At 51.5% G+C, this 21623-nt stretch overlaps 1 protein-coding gene across 1 annotated transcript in view; it reads right to left on the minus strand.

Annotated features, from left to right (window-relative positions):
- The window catches only part of INTS3 (integrator complex subunit 3), a 33503-nt gene that overhangs the window by 2436 nt on the left and 9444 nt on the right, over positions 1-21623 (minus strand). Inside the window, exons 4-25 of the mRNA XM_006214716.4 lie at positions 19018-19131; positions 18771-18855; positions 17370-17436; positions 14914-15058; positions 13848-13977; positions 12447-12544; positions 11098-11289; positions 10050-10137; positions 9473-9552; positions 8933-9024; positions 8490-8596; positions 7630-7749; positions 7127-7256; positions 6625-6679; positions 6287-6390; positions 5729-5773; positions 5412-5531; positions 3884-4037; positions 2734-2802; positions 1782-1857; positions 1238-1351; positions 815-863 (exon numbers count right to left, since the gene is read on the minus strand). Coding sequence (XP_006214778.1) covers positions 815-863; positions 1238-1351; positions 1782-1857; positions 2734-2802; positions 3884-4037; positions 5412-5531; positions 5729-5773; positions 6287-6390; positions 6625-6679; positions 7127-7256; positions 7630-7749; positions 8490-8596; positions 8933-9024; positions 9473-9552; positions 10050-10137; positions 11098-11289; positions 12447-12544; positions 13848-13977; positions 14914-15058; positions 17370-17436; positions 18771-18855; positions 19018-19131 — 2234 coding nt within the window. The remainder of the gene's footprint in view (positions 1-814; positions 864-1237; positions 1352-1781; positions 1858-2733; positions 2803-3883; positions 4038-5411; positions 5532-5728; positions 5774-6286; positions 6391-6624; positions 6680-7126; positions 7257-7629; positions 7750-8489; positions 8597-8932; positions 9025-9472; positions 9553-10049; positions 10138-11097; positions 11290-12446; positions 12545-13847; positions 13978-14913; positions 15059-17369; positions 17437-18770; positions 18856-19017; positions 19132-21623) is intronic.

Genomic DNA, 21623 nt, shown 5'->3' on the forward strand with positions numbered 1-21623 from the left:
GGGATGGAGGCCCACTGAATCCCCCACTTTGCCCAGAACAGTCAGGAAACAGGCCAGGGAGGCAAAAGAACAAGCATGTGGTGTGTGAATGTGCCGCTTCCCACCACTGACTACCCTACTAGAGCTGTAAGCCACCCTGGTATCTAGCCCAAGGGAGGTATAGAGGAAGGGGCTGGGAGGCCCCCCAAGGCCCCCCAGCCTTCGCACTTCCTTTCGGACACGCTGTACCATTTCTAGTGCCTCAGGCAAGAGAGGAGAAAAGGTGGAAGGAAGGCAAGAAGGTAGGAAGGAAAAGATACACAGCTGTTACCCCGTTTATCTGGGGCTGCTGGAAAACTGCTGCTGATGGAGGGAGGGGCCTCTGCCTTCTCTCCCTCTACGCTCCGCCCCTGGTAGGGCGCACAGGGGTCCAGCCGGCTCTGCTCTCTGCAGGTTGAGGGAGGGGATGGTGTGTGACCCTTCTACCCTGACCCTTCCTCCTCTCGGAGTAGCCATGTGGTGGCCTCAGGAGCGTGGGGGAGGGGAGCAGGAGTCACCAGGGATTAGAATTGCTGTGGCAGCAGGAAACAGGGATGTCCGGTCCCCACCTCTGAGGGCAGCTCCTGGTGGGCAGGGGGGTAAAGTCGAGAGGAAGCCCAGATCCCAGGGGAGCTGCTTATTTGTAAATCTCTTTGAGGGAAGGGCAGAAGAAGCAGATGTCAACAATAGGAAAAAACATGGCCAGAGGAGCAGCACAGAAGCCCTTTATACCATACGGCAGGATCTCTTGGTGTGTTGGGATTGAGGACTAAAGAACCTGGAGGGTGGAACTCACTTCTCTCTTCGGAGTTGAAGCAGTAGGCAGGACAGGGCCTCTGGGTGCTCTGTGGGGGAGGGGAGAGGCTGTTCAGAGGAATTCGAAATTCCAGGAAGAAATCCTGGCACCTCTGCCATCCCCCAGCCAACAGCCACTGGAAGGAGCAAGGATAATCTTCAACAAGAAACCAGGAAAAGCAATTTCCTCCCCTACTCCTATGAGGTCCCAAGCCACCAGCGCCTGGCCTGGAACTGGCCCGAAGGGCTCAGCTACAGAGGATAGGTGACTGACAGGAGCCTGCCTCTCCAAACTTGGCACTTTGGTGGGGAAGGGCGCGGTGGACCTGGGCTCATCTAGAAAGAAGCCCAGAGGCCCAAGGCCTGCCGCAGCCAGACTGCGAGTGTCCTCTCCCCCGCGTTCCCTGCCCACAACCCTACTCACCCTTGTACTTGAGGTGCTGCAGGATGGGGATGATGGTCTCCAGGGGGATGTTGTGGGCCAGGAAGAGCTGCCAGGCGCAGTACTGCTCGAAGGTCTCCCAGTCCAGGCTCTGGACTGAAGAGACACATTCATTCATATTCATACTCCCATTCCCTCTCTGTCTCTCTCTCTCTCTCACACACACACACACACACACACACACACAATCCACTAACACCAGCGCCCCAAGCAGGGGTGGTACAGGGCTGGCGACAGCGATCCTAAGTCTACAGATACTTTCCCTTTCCACACAAAGCATATTTCCAAAGGCTTTCTGTAGTTTCTGTATTCCCATCAGCCCCAAGGCCGGAGGGCCAGGAGGAAGTCTTTGCAACTTACAGAGCAAGAAATAGATCCAGAGAGACACTGCCCAGGACCACACAGCAGGGCAGAGTGAGGTTCTACCCCATTCTCAGCCCCAGAACCAGCTTTCCAGTTACTAGAAAACACACAGGGCTGCCACCCATCTCTCCTCCCAGAGAACCTCAAGGGTTTGCTCACTTACTGAGTATATTGAGGACTGAGTCTTTTCGAAACATGACCAGGTTCCCCATCATCACATGGCAGACCAGCTCCTGGAGCTGAGGAAGAGGAGGAAGAAGGCAGAACCCATTGGTTCTAATAGGGACCAGGAGGCTTGTATGGAAGGAGAAGCAGGAGAGCTTATTTGGGGAAAAATCAGAGGAAGTGAAAACCTAGTTTTAAAGGAACAGGGAGGAACTGGCACATGATGGATGCCACGGGCTCTGAAGGATGAAGGGGGCTGGCAAAAGAGAAACAGGCTTCAGTAGTAACCACAGGCCTACCTGGAGTAAAAGCAATTAAGGAAAACCACCCCTTACATCCTGATGGCAGAGAGAGAACGGGCAACTTCTTTCTCTACTTGGATGTAGTCTGGGCCTCCGAGCCATCCCAGTCTGTGCTGAGGAGGGAAGGGCCCTGGGAGGCTGGACTACAGGTGTGGGTAGGAGAAAAGCAAAAGAAGGACCCTTGACTGCTAAGCTTCCTTTCTTATGGATGGGGCAACTAAGTGGGAAGAAGGAGCACAAAGGGGACCCCAGTTTACGCCTGAGAATGGACACAAGCAAAGCTTCCTAGGACCTACATGTGATAGCGAGGTCAAAGGGAAATGGTCTGACCATTTTCATTCTGAGCCAAGGGGAAGGCCAGTTGAGAGGTAAAAACAAACAAACAAAAACCCAATCCCTTCGCTTTCCCTGTAGAACAGGAGTGCCCCCGAAATATGGAGAATAAGGGGAACTCCGGGCTGGAATGGCCCAGCCCCAGCCTGCCTCCCTGGGGCTCCACTTCCCTTCCCAGCCTAAGGCGCACACAGCTGCAGCCAGGAGCGGGGTGCACGTGAGCGTGGGCTCCCGGTCCGCAGGCTGGCGGGGGGGCAGAGCCCCGTTTCCCCAGTCCCGCCCCTCAGGCTCTCGGGATGACAGCTCTCTGCTCACCTGCGCTGAGTCAATAACGGCCACGATCATGTTCAGCAGCTCCCCGCTCCGCAAGGTCTCATCTGGAAACTGGAGGAAAAAGAGGGAAAGTGGAGCAGGGGTCCAGGGTGCACCCCGTAGCTGCTACCTCATAACCCATTCCTTGTCCTTACCGCATGCTCAGGGGATGGCTGGGTTAGCAGACATGGCGTCCTACAGAAGTCCCTAAACAAAGATCCAACAGCTATGAAGCTGGGATTTTAACCTTTTTAAAGAACCCGACCTTTGTTATTTGTGTGTACTCACAGTGAGAGTGTATGTGTGTGTGTAAGGAGAGGAACTGGAACCATCTAGAGACAAAGCTAGAGCTGAAAGAGATTGGACGTGATGGTCAGTTGTGTGTGGAGTGGTGACAGAAGCATTTCCATCTCTGGCAGCAAAGGAATCCAGTCCACACTGCCCCTTGCCAAACAGAAGGTGTACAGAGTGTGTGTGTTTGCGGGGTGTGAGGGTGCGGGGCAGGCAGGGTCCCTTCTGGAGAGGCCAGTTCAAGGAGGGAGCAGGGGAAGAGACTGCCATCTGCTGGGCACCTGCACCCTCCTCCCTCCAGCTTTTGGCTGACATCACAGTTCCTCCTGTCAAGCACACACCCAGTGCCCTGATTTCCCTCTTCCTGGGAGCTTTCACCAAGAGGAGGAAGAGCTGATACCTCCGCCTAGTCCCAGTTCCTAGAGAAGACTGTTAGTGAACCAGGTAAATGAGCGGTGAATGTCCACTCCTGAGGCCCTGGTCTTTGAGAACCATTAGAGAGAACCACAGGGTGAGCCACCAGGCGGCAAGAGGGCTTGGGATATGTGAACGTGGGTCTGGCTGGGGGGCCCTGTCCTAGGTCCAGAGGACAGGGCCATAGCAGAGGAGACAAATGTGTAGGCCCAGACCCAACTCACACCACAGACAAAGCACAGGGTAAGAATTCTGGGGGTTTTAAACATTTTTCGATTTGATAAAGAGAGGCAGAAGGAGGGGATGGCTGTGGTGGAGGAAGAAAGGGCCTACTGAGGCCAGCAGGGATGGGCACAGGACAGTCAGGGCTGCGTGCGATGAGGACAGTCTCCCACGAGCCCACCCGCATGGCGGCCCCGCCCACGTGGGCGCAGATAAAGGTGCTGACCTCTGTGTAGATGGAGGGTGTGAGGTGGCACAGCAGCCGCACGTCGTCCTCCTGGCAGGCCTTCATGTCCATCATTAAGCAGGTGTGCAGGTCGCCCAGCTGGGTGGCCTGGGCAAATGACTCGTACAGGTTCATCTTCCCTGCGGCAGCTTTGCTGCAAGACCAGTTGGGCCTTAGTCAGCAGCCTGACCCCAGCACCCGGCACCCGGCCTCAAACGTCCCCTAAGTAGACCCTCGCTCCAGAAACTCTCTGCTGCCCTAGATGCCCTGGGCTAATCTGTCCCACGGCCTTTGCCAAGGACTTAGTAGCTTATGGGAACTAGGAGACACTCTTCTTTCTCCTCATCTTTCCATAGCACTCCAGACAGGGCTCAGACCACAATTAGTGAAGCTACTTCCTGGTGAGAGTCAAGAACAGGAGAGAGAGAAAGAGAGAGTGCTCCGGTCAGGCCAGAGAAAGCTTTCTCTCCTGCTTTTTGGGCTTTGAGCAATGACAGGAATAACACATGGAGATCACCACCTCACACCATATACAAAACTTAACTGAAAATGGGCCACAGGCCTTAATGTAAAAACTAAAACTACGTAACTCTTAGAAGAAAACATAGGAGTAAATCTCATGCCACCAAAAGCACAAGTGATAAAAGAAAAAGTAAAGTGGACTCGATCAACATTTAAAATTTTTGTATTTCAAAGAATGGCATCAAGAAAGTGAACAGAAAAAACAGAAGACATAATGGGGGAGGGATAGCTCAGTGGTAGAGTGCTGGCTTATTTAGCATACACAAGGTCCTAGGTTCAATCCCTAGTACCGCCATTAAAAAAAAAAAAGATATAACAATTTGGCAGTTTCTCACAAATTTAAAAATACAAAAACACAGTTAACTTTGGACCCAGCAATTCCACTCCTAAGTATATACTCAGGAAAGTTGAAAACATATGTCTATGCAAAAATCTGTACATGAATGTTCATTAGCAGCTCTATTCAATACAGACAAAATAGTGCAAACAACCCAAATGTTCATCAGTGGCTGAATGGGTAAATAAATTGTGGTATATCCACACAGTGGAGTATTCCTTGGTCATAAGGAATGAAGTACAGATATACACGCAAAAGGCATAAACCTTGAAAATGTTAGGCTAAGTGAAAAAAGCCAGTCTTGAAAAAAATCACACGTTGTATGACTCCATTTACATGAACTATCCCGTAGACATCTACAGAAATAGAAAAGCAGGTCAGTAGTTGCAGGGGCTGGCTGAAAGGGAGAATGGGAAAGTGACTGCTAATGGGTATGGGGTTTCTTTTTGGGGTGATGAAAATGTTCTAAATTAGACAGTAGTGATAGTGTACAACTGTGTGAATATATTAACAAACACTAAAGCTGTTATTAAACAAACACACATACAAACACCCACATACAAGGCCCTGATGATGACAGCCGGGGCGGGGCGGGGCATCAGTGCATGGCAGGAAGAGGCTCTCCAGGATGCTTCCTGACACTTTCTTAAACATGGAGACCACACCCACCTGGCCCGCAGGTAGTAGAGCAGGTGGTAGCCGATCTTGGGCTGCTTCTGGTACAACTCAGAGAGAAGGTCCAGGAGCAGAGAGAAGCTGCTGTTGTCTTCCTGCATCTGGCACAGGTTCCTGGAGTGGGAGACGGGAGGACAGGAGAGAGCTCTACCTGGGGAAGACTCTCCTGTGGTGCTTCCGGGGGGCATGGCTGCATGGCTGTCTGTGCTCACTGCACACCCCCTCCTCCCCGATACCCCAGGACAGAAGCATACGCGCACTGAGAGGGAAGGTGGATGGCACAGCAGCGTCTCCTACAGCTGGATGCTTACCTAAATATTAGGTAGAGAGGCTTTCCCACAGATTCCTCCAAGGACCTACAAAAGGAGGGTGATATGTGAGAGTCCAGGTGAGCGGAGGAAGGCTGGGCTGCAGGCAGGTATTACAGAGGACCAGCCTGAGGCTAGATGCCAGCCTGCTCCTCTACTAACCAAACCTAAGCTTCCTGCTGCCCCAGAGGTTGGCTCACAGAGAAAACATGTTAATGGAACCACAGTCTGGGTTGTCATCATTGAAAGTGAGAGGCCTGCCCTTCAGGGAGGTTCCAGGCCAAGGGTCCAATCCCACTGGAAGCAGCAAAGGCTGGGGCCGCTGGGGCGGCAGCAGGGGCAGCTCACACGGGGCAGGGGCTAGCTCCCTGCCCTGGTGCGCTCGGTGTTCAGCAGGCAAAAATAAATCCTCTTTACATGATTGAGTACGTGTGAGAATAAAAACAACGGAAGAGATTATCTTTCTCAACACCACAGCAAGGTGCCTCTTGGACTCAGGCCGTAAAAGCACATTTCTGGCCCCCTGAGGCCTGCGGGGCTGTCAGGAAGGATGAGCCTTACTCCTCAGTGATCTCCTCCGGCAGCACCTCCCCTCGGAATTGGGCCTTGAAGAGCTCCTGCAGGCAGGAAGCGAGGACAGACAGCTGCTCCGAGTCAAAGTCTTCCTGGTGGTGAAACAAGGAGGGCTATCAGCACCCAGCCCCAAGCCTCGCTGCCGCCACTACCCAAAGCCTCTGAACTCATCTGCCTCCACCTCCAGGACCAGCAGGCCCCTCCCCCGTCAGAGGGGACCCATCTCCGAGAGGGGAAGGAGGGAGTCAGCTGCGGGGTGGGGGGCCTCTAAGCTGGGCGGCGGCGGACAGGCTGCTTCCTCCCTAAGGGGGTGGGTTCCTCCTCACCTCTAGGACCTGGTCCACGATTTCCTGCATGACCTCACACTGGGCCTCTGTATCACTGCAGTGCAGAAGGGAGAGGAAATCTCAGGGACGTAAGTGATAGCAGAGGGCAGGACACACAGCCAGCACGGCGTGCACAAGCGCACTCATGTGCACAGAGACAAAACAAAAGAGCTCTGTGAGAATCCGGGCTGCAGTGGGGGGCTTCAGGGCAGAACCGGCTGCTCCCTGGGCAGAGGCCCAGAGAGCAGGGAAACCCCCACAGTCCTGCTCTGGGTCTCAGGCTCTTCTACTCAGAGCCTTGGAGCAAGAACTCGGACACTGAGGAACAAGACTGCCCCCTCCTAGCCTACGCCTCCCAGCCTAAACTGCAGAAGGCATCTCCCGTGCAGCTTCACCTACTGCTCCACACGCACCCACCAACCCCACCAGCCTGCCACCTCACTAAGCACCAGTTGGAAGCCCGGGGCTGGACCCCCCAAGGTTAAGCAGGGCCGGCACCCACCTCCCCTTCTGCAGCTGGAGCACTTTGTCCCTCAGGGACTCATCCAGCTGGTCGAGGTAAGGGGTGATATCGACCGGCTCCTCCACGACTGTCTCCTTGATTGGGTGGAAGCGAAACTCTCTCTTCTTTCCTGAAGGGAGTGATTTAGGAAAGAAGTCACTTTGCCCAAACACCAGAAGCAGAGACAACCCCTGAATAGTCCGGCCCTCTTCACACGCGCTGGGTGTGCACTGTTTACTCAGAGCTGTGTGTGCCTGAAGCACTTCCCTGAGTGAGTGTGTCCGAGTCTCGAGAAGCAAACAAGGGCAGGGACCACTCCTTGCTTCCCTCCTGCTTCAGTGCCAAGTGCAGGGCTCTGCACCCTGGAGTCTCCTCCAGTAACCCTGTTAATAAAGCTAACTCAGAGGTGCAAAGGTGACAGAGAGACTGCAGAGAGGCTGCTCCTGCCAACCAGTCCTCTCGGGGTTGACACAAGCCTGGACCACCTTTGCTGCCACCCTCACCTTTGCTGTTGAGATCCTCCTCATCGTCACTGAAGGCTGCTTCTGCATTGTCATAGCAGCTCTCATCCTTGTCTGACATGTGGTTGTCCATCTCCATGGAAACTGGCTCCTCAATTTTGACTTGGAAGTAAAGAAAGACAAGGCACTTGATGGTCTCCTGTGTCCCAGGCTTCTGGGAAGGGGAGACCGGAGGGCAAGCGGGAGAATAACAAGTTCATGCTCTAAATGGAATATGAACCCTGAAGGACAGGCATCTTGTCCTTAACCCTCCAGGGCTTTCAGGGGGATTTTGCCAGGAATGAGAACAGCACAGGACAGGACTCCTCTATGCTCAGCTGAGGATCAGCAAGTAGATAAGACCAGGCACGAGCCCAAAGGAAGGGGGTGTGTGTGTCTGTATGTGTGTGTGTGTGTGTCTGTATGTGTGTGTGTCTGTGTGTCTGTGTGAGTGAGTGTGTGTGTGTCTGTGTGTGTCTGTACGTGTGTGTGTCTGTGTGTCTGGAATTGGAAGCAATATTTGAGACCCAACATGATGACAAGCTCTCATCAGAGGCCAGGGCCTAGGGCTGGGTAGAGTGGGCAAAGCTAAAAGCCTTCTTCTAACAGAGAGGAGGTTAGTAAGAGAAAAAATAGGAGTTAGGAGAACAAGAGAGCTCAGTGAAAATCTGGTAAGATTAGATGGAGGGGGGGAGCCAAGGAAGATGACACAAAAATGAGTAAAAGGAAAAACTGAAGTGGACAGTGTCACAGAGGTGGAGCACTGCACAGGGATGACATCCTAAACAAGGGCTCTGGTCTGAGCATCCTGGACGTCTCCATCCTGCTTGCGAACTAGGTGATGGAATGGGCGTGTTCCATACCTTCCACAGGTGGGCTGGGCGAACTGCAGAACTCAGGAAACTTCTCCCTCAGCATCGCCCGCAGTTCTTTATCCAATTTAGGGTTGTCAAACAGGGGAGCCAAATGCCTAGTGGGGACATGAATGAAGGTCAACATCAGAGCTCCTCACTTGTAACGCAACACGGAGTTAAACAGGTCTGAGCCCAACTGGTATAACTGGGCCAGACTCAGATCCTTGGGAAGGGTCACCAGGGCACAGGGAAGGCATCTGTCCCTTTGCAAGAGACAAATTCCTCTAAGACTCAAGAGGACACAAGCCTAGCGGCCTGCAGCGGAGCCAGCACTTTCCACATCTCTCACGGGGGGGGGCAGCAGTGGCACAGCGGTACCTGGATGTGCCTGACCTGGTGGAAAACGAGAAAACAACCCCTCTCTCTGCCTTTCAGACACATTAAGTCCTTACGCCAAGACCCGTTTCTCCACGATGTGATTGAGGGAGGAAAAGACACCCTGCCGCACGTGGCCCTCCAGTGGTGGGTAGAAGTTGGGAATGATCTGGACGGGAAGAAGAGGAGGGAAGAATGAGCACAGGACTCTCCATCCAGAGTGTCCTGCTGAACTAGATCTCGAAAGCTGCTTTGGTTTTAATCAGGAGACGCTGGGTTGTATGCCTGAGGACAGGACTGCAATGTCCCCCGCCAGTCTGGGCTGCTAAAATGGGAGACCCTTACTCGACCTGACTGCTCCCCGAGGAAGCCAGATTCTACCTTAAATCATCATCCTTGAGTGAGAAACCCCATGGAGACATGGAAAGATCCAACTGGAGACAGTGGGACTAGGGAAGGGAAGCTGTTCACTAACTTGGGAGGTAGGACCTATGACCACTTCTGCCGCCACGGTCCAGGGGCACTGGGAAGACCTATTCACTGACCTACGAAGTTAGAAGGTCGCACGCTCAGCTCTGCTCGGGCAGGCGTGGGGAGAAAGGGGCACGGGCACTTACACGGCACATGAAGTCCAGGAGTGTGGCGGTGATGGCTGGGTGGGGCTTCATGGAGTGATGCATGACCAGGATGGCTGGTTCTGGAGAATGTGGAATTAGAGGGTCCACCCACATCAGACAGTTAGTTTCCAGCTCCATAAAACGAGACCTCGATAAACATGAATGGCTCCAGAGAAAGCTGGTCTATCCCCAGACCCCTACTGAGCAGAGCAGACCTAAGAGCATACGACCCCCACATGGCCTGTAGCCCTCATCTTCCTTCTGGTCCCCCGCATCAGCTTGGAGGGAGGCAGCAGGAAAGGAAAAGCAGGAGATGGCACAGCCTTTTCCTCCGCCTGGGCCCTCCCCACTCGAAGCCTAAGCTTCAGGCTATGGGGCCAAGGGGGTGGAGTGATCGCTTGGCCTCATCAAAGCACTTTTCCTTCTAGGTCAAGGGAGCGCTAACAGGAACAACAGAACTGCTCCCAGATAAGCTGCCTCCACTCCACGCTGCCCTGAGAGTTACAGCTGCTATCGCTGAGACAAGGCAGCGGGGCCCTGGGGGATGGGGGGGTGCTGCCTGGTCTCGGTCACATACCTATGTTCATAATGCTATCCTTGTCTGGGCTAAAGAACAGCCAGTCGTAAAACAAAGCCAGCTTGGCATTAGACGCAGCGACATTTGACTGGAAAAGAAAGAGGAAAAAAAAAGGCTAGTTTCATCACCAGCTCCCTTCCCTTCAGAAGCCCAAGGCACATTCCAGGGTCCATGTAACTGCTCCATCTACGGAATTCAGTTTCTAGTGAGACAGGGTGGAACCTCCACGGGGGTGAAGGGCACCCAAATCTGTATGACTGTGAGTACGCCGTGGTCTCACCAACCAAGGGGGCTGGAGACCCGCCTGGGCTCTCACGCATCCAGTAGACAGATCCCTGATCCCACAGGGAGAACACCTGGGCCTGGGAGTCCCCTGCTCACGCCTGAGCTGAGATACACTCGAGACTAGCCCCTCAGCTGTCCCTGCTGAGCTCCCCAGGCACATTCCTGAGGGAAAGACCCTTAAGGAATAGCCTGTTGTTGTATCTGAATCAGCACATTCCAAGGACCCAGTCAGAGGGGGGAGGGGGAACCCCGTCAGAAGAGGTCAGAGGGCAGCTAGATGCCAGAGAACAGAATTTCCCACCCCGGGCACAAGGAGGAAACACTGGGAAGGAAATGGCTCCGTTGCAGATTCACTGTGTTTGAAGAAGGGAAGTACCCAAAGCTGATGCCAAAAGGCATGAAAGTAAGGGTCTAAGAAACACAAACCCTGAATCTGAGAAAGGAATAATTCAGAGGAATAATCATATATGGTTTCTGGAAGCTATAAAGAAAGACAGGAATGCCCCAGAAACCCAGGCTTGGGGATTGGCAGTAAAGGCACAGATGAACTTGGTCAACCCCAAACCCAAATGGGAAATAAAGAGTGTAAGTAAACTTCCAGAGACAGAAAGGGAGATGGGGCAAAGGCTGAGACATTCAGGAGGAAGAGAGAGAAGAGGTCACGTGGCCCAGAAAGTCAGGAAGAAGCACGGAAATATGGGACGCAAGGGAAGAGGGGCCCTTCATCACCCAGCGGCGTCTACCCCGTGGCCCAGGCCCTCACCGTGCACGTAGTGAGGAGCCAGCCAATGATGGCCCATCGGGGCAAGATATCTGAACTCAGCACCTCATTAGAAGGGTGGACAACCCCACAGATGTAGCGAATGAGGTCACAGCGCAGAGACTGACTGTCTGGGGTTGACAGGTACTGGCGCTGGAACCAATCTTGGTATCGCTTTTGTTGACCAAACCGCACCTAGGGGAAGGGGATGTTAGAAAGAGAAACTTGGAAGGGAGGGTGGGGTCTCTGGGCAGAGGAAAATGAGGACCGGTCAACTCTAGGCTTGACCTAGACCTCAATTTCTTCCCACAGTTTATTCATTAATTCATACTGTCTTTCAAGTCTCTCCTCCTTTGGGAAGACATCCTGATTTAAATTTTCCTTAATCAAAAAAAAAAGATGCTGTTGACGACTCACCACTGACTAGAAGCTTTCTGAGGCTGAATAACCTAACAGGCTCATTATTCAAAGCACACAGACTCTCCAAACCTCCTTGCAGCAACTCCTTCCCCTAAGTAGACTCTAAGTGGTTACAACAGCAACACTACCCACGGGGAAAGATCTAGTTTTCTTCTTCTATTCCCCCAACTCAACCAGAACAGAGAGCAGAAAGATTAAAAATTATATATACATCTAGACCAATTCTGTCCAGTAGAACTTTCTGCAATGATGGTGGCTACCGAGCACTTAAAATGTAACTACTCCAACTGAGGTACTAAATTTTAAATTTTATATGACTTTAACGAATTTGAATTGTAACACAAACTAGTGGCTGCCACATGGGGCAGCCCAGATCCAGACAGTTCTCCTGGATGCCTTGGGAAACCGAAAGTTGGCTAGAGCAATGGTTCCCTAACACCAGACTGGCTGCAGAGGAGTTTGCTGCCTGGAAAGTCTGTTAAAAATACATACTCCTCAATCAGATTCTCTGGGAGAGGAAGGTCCAGGAAGATGTATTTTTAACACGTTCCTTAAGCAAGTCTGCCATAATTCAGCCATGTTTGGAAACCAAATGGCCTGAGCTCTCCTCCTGAGAGGTCATGGTTCACTCAGAGGAATCGTGAGATTTCCAGAACGAACACTCTCATTCTACCACTTTATGGCACACTGCACACTTGTAAATTACATGATCTGTATACAATGACTGGTTTAGACAGACTGAAAGTTTCCTAACAGCTGAAACTGTACCTGTCTTATCCAACACTGTATCCCTAGTTCTCAGCACCGTGCCCAATCACGCACTTGACCACCGCTCCACCAGTCAGTAGCCACCAGTAAGACACCTGCAGGCTGAGGCAAGCAGCCCAGCTGGCGCCCGCAGCCTCTCCTCCTACTGCGCTAGGTGAGCTTACCCGGGACGTCATGAAGAGGAGCTTAGTCTCCATGTCTGGGGTCAGACGACATGCTAGGAATTTTCGGGATGTTCTTGACTGAAGAAGCTGTAGGATACCTGAACCAGTGTGGAAGGAAAGAGAAAGAGAGAAGACTGAGGACCGGAAGGAACAGAAAGCAGACAGGGAACCTCGCTCAAGTACTGACGGCCAGTGGTCTTGCTCACAGGGAAACTCTAAGCCAAGACCAAGAGAGGTCAAGCTCAGGTACAAGTGGGGGTTGTAACCAACACCTGCATGATCTGCTCCAACCAACCACCATCCCCAAGACCCAGATATATTCATTCTTCTCGTCTACAGAACATCCAGAGCCCCCTACTCACATTGTTCCAGTTGGCAACATGTGGGAAAGTTAGGGGAAGATATGGGAAACCCTAGCCTCTCCTCCTCCTCCCGATGGTCCCATCACTGGGTCCTGGGATCAGTGTGGATCTGTGGTATAAGCATGAGCTCTGGAGTCAGACAGAACTGGATCCAAATCCTGCCTCTGATACTTACTAGCTGTGTGGCCTTGGGCAAATTACTTAATCCCTTTGAACCTCATTTTCTTTATCTGTAAATATGGAAAGTAAAGTATCCATCTTACAGGGGTCCTGAGGATTAAATGAGTCAGCATACATGTGTCCAGCACACAGCAGGTGCTCAAAACAACTGAATCCATGTTCAACATAAGAGCAGTACACTATGGTAGAACCAGAGCTTTCTTCTCTTCCTTCCTGACTTCCCAGGTCCTACACTACTGCATTCACATCTCGTGTGCACATGCGCACACACATGCGTGCTGGAGGTGGGGTGGGGAGCAAAGCTGTACCCTTATTGTTCAGATCATAAGCAGGACCCTGGAGAGGGGAAAAGGATATGAAAAGGACCTTGTCGGGGGAGGCACACAGAGACTCTTTCTCTTCTCCAGAGAGGATTCTGGCCAAGCTGGATCCTTGGAATTCAGGGGCAAGACTGCTCCTGGGGAGGAGCCTTCGCTTACAGGACTAATTCCAGCCCCTCTGCTGACTCAGTCTCACAAGCTGACCCCTGACTCCCCTGACAGACTCAGGGAAGCTGGGAACTGGTCATCAGCTCACCTCCTGAGGAGCTGCCAGAGAGGAGGAGAATCATAGTTCTCTGCTTCACTTTTTCTTAAATGACAGCTGGAGTCTGCTAAAGAGGGGCTGTCTGGGAATCACGTGAACTCTTCTGTGCCTCTGCCATTCCCACGTCCAGCTGTGCCGGTGGAGCCTGCCCAGTCCCAGGCTTCCTCTATCTGCCAAAGCCTCTCCTCTCCAACCTCCACCTTCTTGACTCCAGCAGTGTTATCTATCCTGACCTCCCACCTCTCAAGGACAGGATGTGCCAACCCTTACTTACCTGTGAACTGAGGACTCAAGGCCTGAGGATTATGGATAATATCTTTCCAAAGCAGTTCAAATTCGGGTATCCTGGCAACATTCTGAAGTAACCTCACGAGGTCCCGGCCAATCATCAAACATTCCATGAACTAGATGGGGTGGGTGGCGGGAGAGAGGAAAGAGAGGCAGAACATGGACTGTTTACCTCCCGTAGGGAGGAAGAAACAACGTGCTCGAGGGAGGGAAAGGAAGAGGGTCGAAGGGATTATATGCTTTCTTCTGGAACCAAAGGATTGGCTTCTACCTGGTCAGGGAAGTTAGGGGCTGATATTAATGATGAGAGGTTACTGGAAACTGCAAAAGCCCTGTGGGCTTTCCCATTAATCTGTTGCCCTCTTCTCCTAGAATTGTTTAGATCCAGCTCAAGGGAGACCAAGATTCCAAAAGGATGGGACTAGCAAGTTGAGCCCCAGGCACCTGACCCCAGAACTTGCTCCATGAAACAGAACATTCTGTGGTGATGGAAATGATCTCCATATCTTCTGTCCAGAAAAAGGACACCCATTTTCCACATGTGGCTGATGAGCACTTGAAATGTGTCTAATTCAACTAAGGAACTGAGTTTTAAATTTTCTAATTTTAATCAACTGTAATTTAAATTGCCACATGTGGCTAGTGGCTACTGCATCAGAGAGCTTAGCTCTAGGATCTGTCTCTCTTGGGAGATCTGACAGTGGACAATTCACAATCCCACTTGACCGTGGCAACTACCCAAGTGGGTAGGTGGGCCAGGATAGCCTCACAGCAGGCACACAAGGCAGCTTATGTCAGTGGTGCTAACAACAGTGTCCGTGAGGCTGGCCAGGAAAATCCTCAGGACGCCAGCATAACAGGCAACATTTCTAGGAACCAGGACCATTCCACACTGATTTGTTCACCCTTCTGCCCTCACCTGAGAGTGATGAAAAAACAACAGACCTCAAACCAGTTCCATCTCTCCAGCACATCTCTGGGCCCCGGTACTGCACAGAACCTAGAGGTGTCCCATCCTGGGTTTCACTTCCCCACCTTGTTTCTGTCCTCACCCGTTCCCGAAGCAGTGAGATGCAGAAGTCCACCTCCTTTTGCCGCAGGGCCTGGAGCTGGGCGGTCCCATGGTGGTCAACGATGAGGCGGAGGTATGTGTAAACGGCCATGGCAATAAGGATGCTGCTCTTCAGTACCCACTCCCTGCAGGGAGGGAAGACACTGGCACCTGCGCTCTGCTGAGACCTGCTCACCCTCCCAAATCGCCCCCGCATTTGGCTCTGGTGCCTTGGAAATGCTTGATTAGCGCTGGGAGTAGGTTTTTGGTTCCTTAATTGCTTGCTCGTGCTGTCATTATCTATCTTGGACTATCAACTGGTTAAGGTGGGGACAACTTCCTACCATTCTACCAGGTGCCCAATAAAGATAAGTGCTGAATGAATGCAATCTCTCTGCCACATAACTACTTAGCTTCCAATAAAATAATTTCGTCTGTTGACTCATTCATTTAAACATTAATTGAGTGCCTATCAAGCAGTGTGTGAGGTACCAGGGACAGAGATAAACCATAGCTTCTACCAGACTATGAAGAAAAAGGTTTGTAAGTGTCCCTCAGTCAGCAATCCTAAAAGTGAGGTCCAAGGACCTCAGGGATTACCAAGACCCTTTCCGGACCCTGGAGGTTGCAGAACACACTGTGTCAGTTTGTCATTAGCAGCCCACCACGTCACAAACCTGTCCCTGGCTCGCTTCCTAGCCACTGATCCTACTCCCAGACAATGAGTCATCTGCCCTAAATCACAATCTGAAAAAAGGAACATGATTTTGGATGGCAATGTCTATTTTTCCCAGGAGTTTAAGAAGCTCCCTGGGGAAAAGGGGGTGATGAAAGAATTGTGTGTTTCCTGCTGCTTGAAAAGAGGTATTAAGACACAGCGGGGAGATTCTAAAAACTCCAATGCTGGCTCAAAGTGCCAAAACTGGGGAGCTGTCTCCTCCAAGCAAGTAGTTTGTAAGTGCTTTGGCACCCCCGCTGGAAGGCAGGGAACCAGAGGAAGAAGACAGGGAGTTTAATTAATCCAACCAGGCAACATCCTGATTCCGGAAAAGTGCTCACGCCACCTAATTAAGAGACTCTGGCCTTTTCCTTTCACAGAATGTAAGCAGCAGCCAAGGACACTGGGGTGGATCCCCTCCCCTCACCTGCTACCTTTTAACCCCACAGTCCTAGAGACACTTGGGAAGGAGTGAGAGGGAGGGTGTCTCAAACTTCTAGGGACTCACTTGCGTCAAAGGATGTGAGTTTTCCAGACAGCAGGAGAAAAGGTAAGGCAGTCATCTGACACCTGCACACTGAGACTGTGCCCACGTGAGGGGAACTCTGCTTTAAGGTACGGGAACAGGAGGTTTGTGGCACCAGGGACAAAATGAGAAAAATCACTTTTTAGGAAGATCGCTAGCAGAGGTGATGGATGTATCTAAATCCTGGGACAGGGTAATGAAGAGGAAGAGAGATGAAAGTGAAAAAGTGAAACCCTCTGACCAGGCAGCTAGAAAGGCACAGCGATCTAAGAGAGGCAGAGACCCGGTAAGAAACCGCTAGGATCTCTGTGCTGTGCGATGGCACAATGATGGAAGAAGTGCACCTGCAGCTGCACGTCCAGGCCCAGGGCACTAGGTGGCGCTGCACGGCAGACCTGACAGCTCTCAAGCTTGGGCAGAGCGCAGAACACAGCCAGCTCTTCTGGAAGCAAGTGTAAGGGAGGAGATCCACTCTTTTAAACTGTGGGAAATATGGAGACTATCAGCCCTCTCAATTATTTGACTACTCTGGTGTCCTCACCCAGAAAGAGACTCTGAAATCAAGCAACAGGAAGACTGAGGCCACAGGACAAGAGGTAGGCCTCACCCCCAACAAGTTCAGATATGGAACAGCCCTCACAAAATTCCTGGTACTTTACTCTGACGGGGAAGGGAAAGAATCAGTCAGAAAGCCCAACATCCCCCCTCATGCCCTGTCTACGGCTGGAGGACTCACCGGTCTCAGCGACCTCCTCACTCCCACTGCCACAGAGCCACTTCAACAAAAGGAGGGCACGGGCTGGATGGACAGTCTCGGAAGGGAGGAAAGCGCTACCTGCCAGGCCTGGGTGGTTGGCTGGGCCCGCTCCGCTGAGCTCATTCTCCCCTACCTCCCCCCAAAGATAAACATTCCAAGGAGGTCTGGATCAAAAATAAACCCTTATCAGATGAAATGAGTTTTTCCTGGGCTCCGAGATATTTCAGCAAAGACCTTCTTTCCCACTCCTTCATCCCTGGGGCCACACCATGACATTAAGTCCTTCACTTGCCATCAACACACTGGCCTCTCCCTCCCCCACCTCATCCGCTCTAACCTAGGGTGTTGTTCGGCCACCTAACAGTCTTCCCGTGATCCTCTCATCCCCATTTCCCACACTCACACCCACCGTGGCTGCATCTGGCTCCTGCCCCCACCCTTCATGGTAGACTCTACCTCTGCTCCGTCAGGATATCCAGAACACTCTCTGCCAACCAGATATTTTTTGCTGTAACATCCCCACCTGATCAAAGGGGAAGAAAACAAGAGAATCAGAATGGCTCTGATCAGCACCACGGCTTATCCAGTATACGTCTTTACCATCCAACTGGTCCATCCCTGTTATCCCACCACCAATGTTCTGAGGGCTAGAAAATCTGCCTCCTGTTCTGTCAGGCTTTAAAGTTTCCTTCTTTGCCTCCAGAAAGAAAGGGAGGGAAGGTTCTGGATTTTTCCAGAAACCAGAACTGCTATTTTTCCTCAGACTGGGGGCTTGAGTGGGAACACTTTAATCCCTGAAAGGGAGTGTCTGGGAAGGAGATATGAAAAGCCCATGGTTGGAAAGAGAGGATGATGTTTCAGACAGGGCCTGAGAAGTGTGGATGGCCAGTAACTGCTGCAGCCCAGCCACTGGATGTCCCAAAGCCCATGTAAGGCTCACGACAGGCCAAGGGTTTCTTGTTTCCAGGTGTCACAGTCTTCCGTGCGCTGGGCAGAATTAAATATGCAGTAATGCCAGACCAAAGTCTTAGGATGAGAAGTGGGGACTGGGCGTGCCACAGAGGGAGGAAAGTGCCAGGAGAGTGGATAAAAATAGCCAGCACAACAACGCTTTGCCTTGCCCCAGATCCTAATTAAAAAATTCAATGTTCACAGAGTCACACATCACACAGATTAAGGTTTATACACATCACAACGGGAGCATCGGTGTTATACAAAATCCTGAAGAGGAAGCAAAGAACCAACGGGCAACGGTGAGAGAGAGGCAGGGTTGTTTTTAAACAACCACGTATAATCTTGGGAACAGAAAAGGTAGAAGGGGCAGGCCTGTTGGATATTCAGTGGCTCAGACAGATGTCACCGATGCCAAGAAGATAACAAAACCTAAATGTCAGGGTCTGTTCTGTGACATAGTTTGTCCCTCAAATTGGACCCAAGTGCTCAGAACACTGGGGTGGAGCCAGAGATGTCTGGGTTTCTGAAAGCGCAGTGTGATGGGAACCAATTATTTTGCCCTCACTTCTCTCCCTATTCCTTCCAGACTCTTCCTGATCCAATATGCCATGAAACCCCAGTGAGGACTGGCTACAAGAGGCCAACTATTCTACATCAGGCCTTGCGTTTGGCAGGAAGTTTTGAGTTTTCCTAAATGAGGCACGACTTATTGCTTCAAAAGGCCCCCTGTAATTTCTCAATTTCTTTCTGTAACATATGTGGCCAGAAGATGCCTGCGTCAGAAGGAGAGAGTCTAAGCAATCCAGGAATCGAGTCCCCTGGGCACTTAATCATTTTCCGTTGCCTGGATTCAGGCTCTGGGCTCCTCTCCTTTCTTCTTTACGCTCTTGCCATCCAACTCACCAGCAATCTGCTTCATGAATGTCATGCAAACACCATCAGCTCCCAGAACCCCACTCTTCACTAGTTCCCGCACCAACCACACCAACTAAAGGAGAGAGGAAAAGACAGATGTGAATCTGAGAAAGAGGCTAATCGAATCACATTATAATTTAGGTGTACAAAGGGTGGGGGAGTTGCTCCCGCTTCCTCCTTCCCTTCCTCCCTGTTATGTCTCTGAGCTGGAGCTCTCTCTTCTTTCTGGCCTTACCTGAGTACGGCAGGTATCTTGCAACTTCAAGTACTTCTCCATAAGTATCTGGTTGATTTTATTCAGGACAATATTCATGCCGTCACGACTCACCAGAGCCAAGTCCCGGTAACACTGTGAGAAGTAAGGTTTGTAAGCAGTCAGCAAGTTGAGCATAGGCTCCTGACCCCACCATCGTGGGCCCCCTACCCCTCAGCCTCTCCAACTTAATCCCCACCAATGGGGTATGAGTGGCAACGAAAGACTTGGCACTCTAGATGCCACCCTTCCATAGGGCTCCTCCCCCGCCAAGCCTACCCCTCACTCTGTCACACAGGGGTGGGAAGAGGGACTGAGCTCCTCTCTTAATGAGGCACAAAAGCCTGCTTAGAAAGGCTCCCGGTCCCCCTACCTCCCTTCTTAGGAAGTGTCATACTGTTTGATGCTACCAGCTGAGCAAAACCAGGTGGAGGCCATCTGCTTTTCATCTGCCAGTAAAAGGTCACTGCAGAATGGGTTTGGTTGAACAGGCCGGAAAGGATCTCAAAGAGATTTTTAGACTTGTATTGACACAGCCAGATGAAGCAAAGGGCTAGGAGTATTAAGGGAAGAGGATCCAGGGACCAGGGTCCCGGAAAGAAAGGGTAGAACCAAAAGGAACTTCCTTAACCAAACATTGCTCTTTAGTCTGGGCTGCCCTTTGCTTCTGCCAAGTATTAAAAAAGGAGGGGCATTCAGGATAGCCACCTCGGGGGGAGGCAAGGGGGGGCCTGCGGTTTCCTCTGAGACCTCTCGTCCCCTTTCCCCCTAGAGCTTTTCTTACTCCGTCTCTCTAAAGAGACCACACTCCTGGAGGACTGCCTTGGGGGACCTCATTAGCAACCTCCTTAGCCTGCTGAGTTCCGTGCTGTCAGGGTCTCAGCACAAAGGGTAACAATCAGGTAGGTAACATCGCACGGCCTCAGAAGGTCAGCAGCAAGGCCAGCATAAACAATTATGGCAGCTGTAGCGGGTCAGCGTGCAGCGGCACTGCGCACGAACTTCACCCCATACATGTTACTGCATCTGAATCACATAACCGCCCTCTGAAATAGATGCTATTTATTACCATCTCTGTGTTTACAGATGAGGAAACAGGCACAGAGAAGTTAAAGGAATTTGTCCCAGATCACACCAGAGATAAGAGGAAGATTCAAGTCCAGGCCGTCCAATTCTAGATTCCATGCTCTTAACCATCCCTAGAGCATCATCAGAAACAACTAAGAGGAGAAGAGGCTGGTGGAGACGGAGGTAAGAGTGTCTGGTGGCTTTGAGACGGCTACAATTCCCAGCGCATTCATCCTAAGAGAAGTACTCCTCAAGACCAGGTGCGCCCTGGCCTTGGTGTGACTCGGGACTCCGAAGAGATCAGTTATTGCTACTTCTGCTTCCTCTGTTGTCCTTAAGTCAGAACAACTGCTCTAATGAAAATACTGACATTTAGAGATTCCCCCACGTGCTACAAAGTTTTCACACTCAAAGGAGAATTCGATTATCCTCTGACTCCATCTTGGGGGAGGACTGGGAGATCAAAAGTACAAGCAAGCAAACAAGAGAGAGATAAGGAACCGAGTGAACTACTGCCAAAGGGCCAGTCACTGGATGCTGATGGTTCAGCCCTGGAGCCTCCCCCAGAGGAGTGAGTCACAGAATGGGCAGAGCATGAGGGAGGCAAAGGAAGAAAGAAACTTATGTCAGGCCAAAGACAGAGACACTGCTAATTAGAGAGGAGCCCTGTCTGTTCAAACAAAAGCAGAAATCCCAGAAATGCAGAAGAGACCTGGGACAAGGAAGGGACAAGCCCCTCAGGAGACACAGGGTCAGAAGAAGGCAGCAGATTCAGTCTGCCTCATTCCACGCTCCATGCTCCTTCCGGGACCTTACGGACCACAGCTGCTGGTAACACATGGCAGCTGGGTACCAGGAATATCATATTCCTGATGCTGCCAGTTGTCTCTCCAACCTCTGTGCTAGTTTGCTGACTGGCCTGGAAGATAAGGAGATGGAAGAAAACTCAGCTGGGGAGAGAAAAGAGAAGCAGAGGGTCTCAAAAAAAAAAGTGACAGGACAGCGATGAGGCAGCACGCCTGTCTGACTGTGTTGGGAGTAGTGACATTCCAGCCTAGGCCCTCATAGTCCCAGCTTTCTTTCTGCCAGAGCCTGGATCCGTGACCCTCTGATGAAAAGGGACCTTGGCATTGACTTAAACCCTTTCCTATTACCTGTATCTACTGACTGCTAGAGCCAGCACAGGCCCCAGCTGGGCTGCTCCCAGCTCTTCAGTTCAGACATCACATAGGAAATAAACTTAACAGAATATAAACACAAAAGCTGCCAAGAGGGCAGGTACAAGTTAAAAAGGCAGAACTAGAGCAAAATCCACCCCCCGCATATTTCACTCTCCACCAGTACCTGACCTGGTTTTTCCTCGGCTGAGTTCTCATTAGCTCCGCCCACTAAGAAGTCCCAGAGAGCTGGCCCTCACTCTCTGAACCAGCCTGCTGGCACTGACACGGGCTCCTCAGCTCACGCTTTCCCAGAGCACGTTTCCTATGCGTTCAAGACTCAGTTTCCACTACCACCTTCTC

Source organism: Vicugna pacos, chromosome 21 (assembly GCF_048564905.1).
Source record: "Vicugna pacos chromosome 21, VicPac4, whole genome shotgun sequence".
In the NCBI taxonomy this organism is placed as follows: domain Eukaryota; kingdom Metazoa; phylum Chordata; class Mammalia; order Artiodactyla; family Camelidae; genus Vicugna; species Vicugna pacos.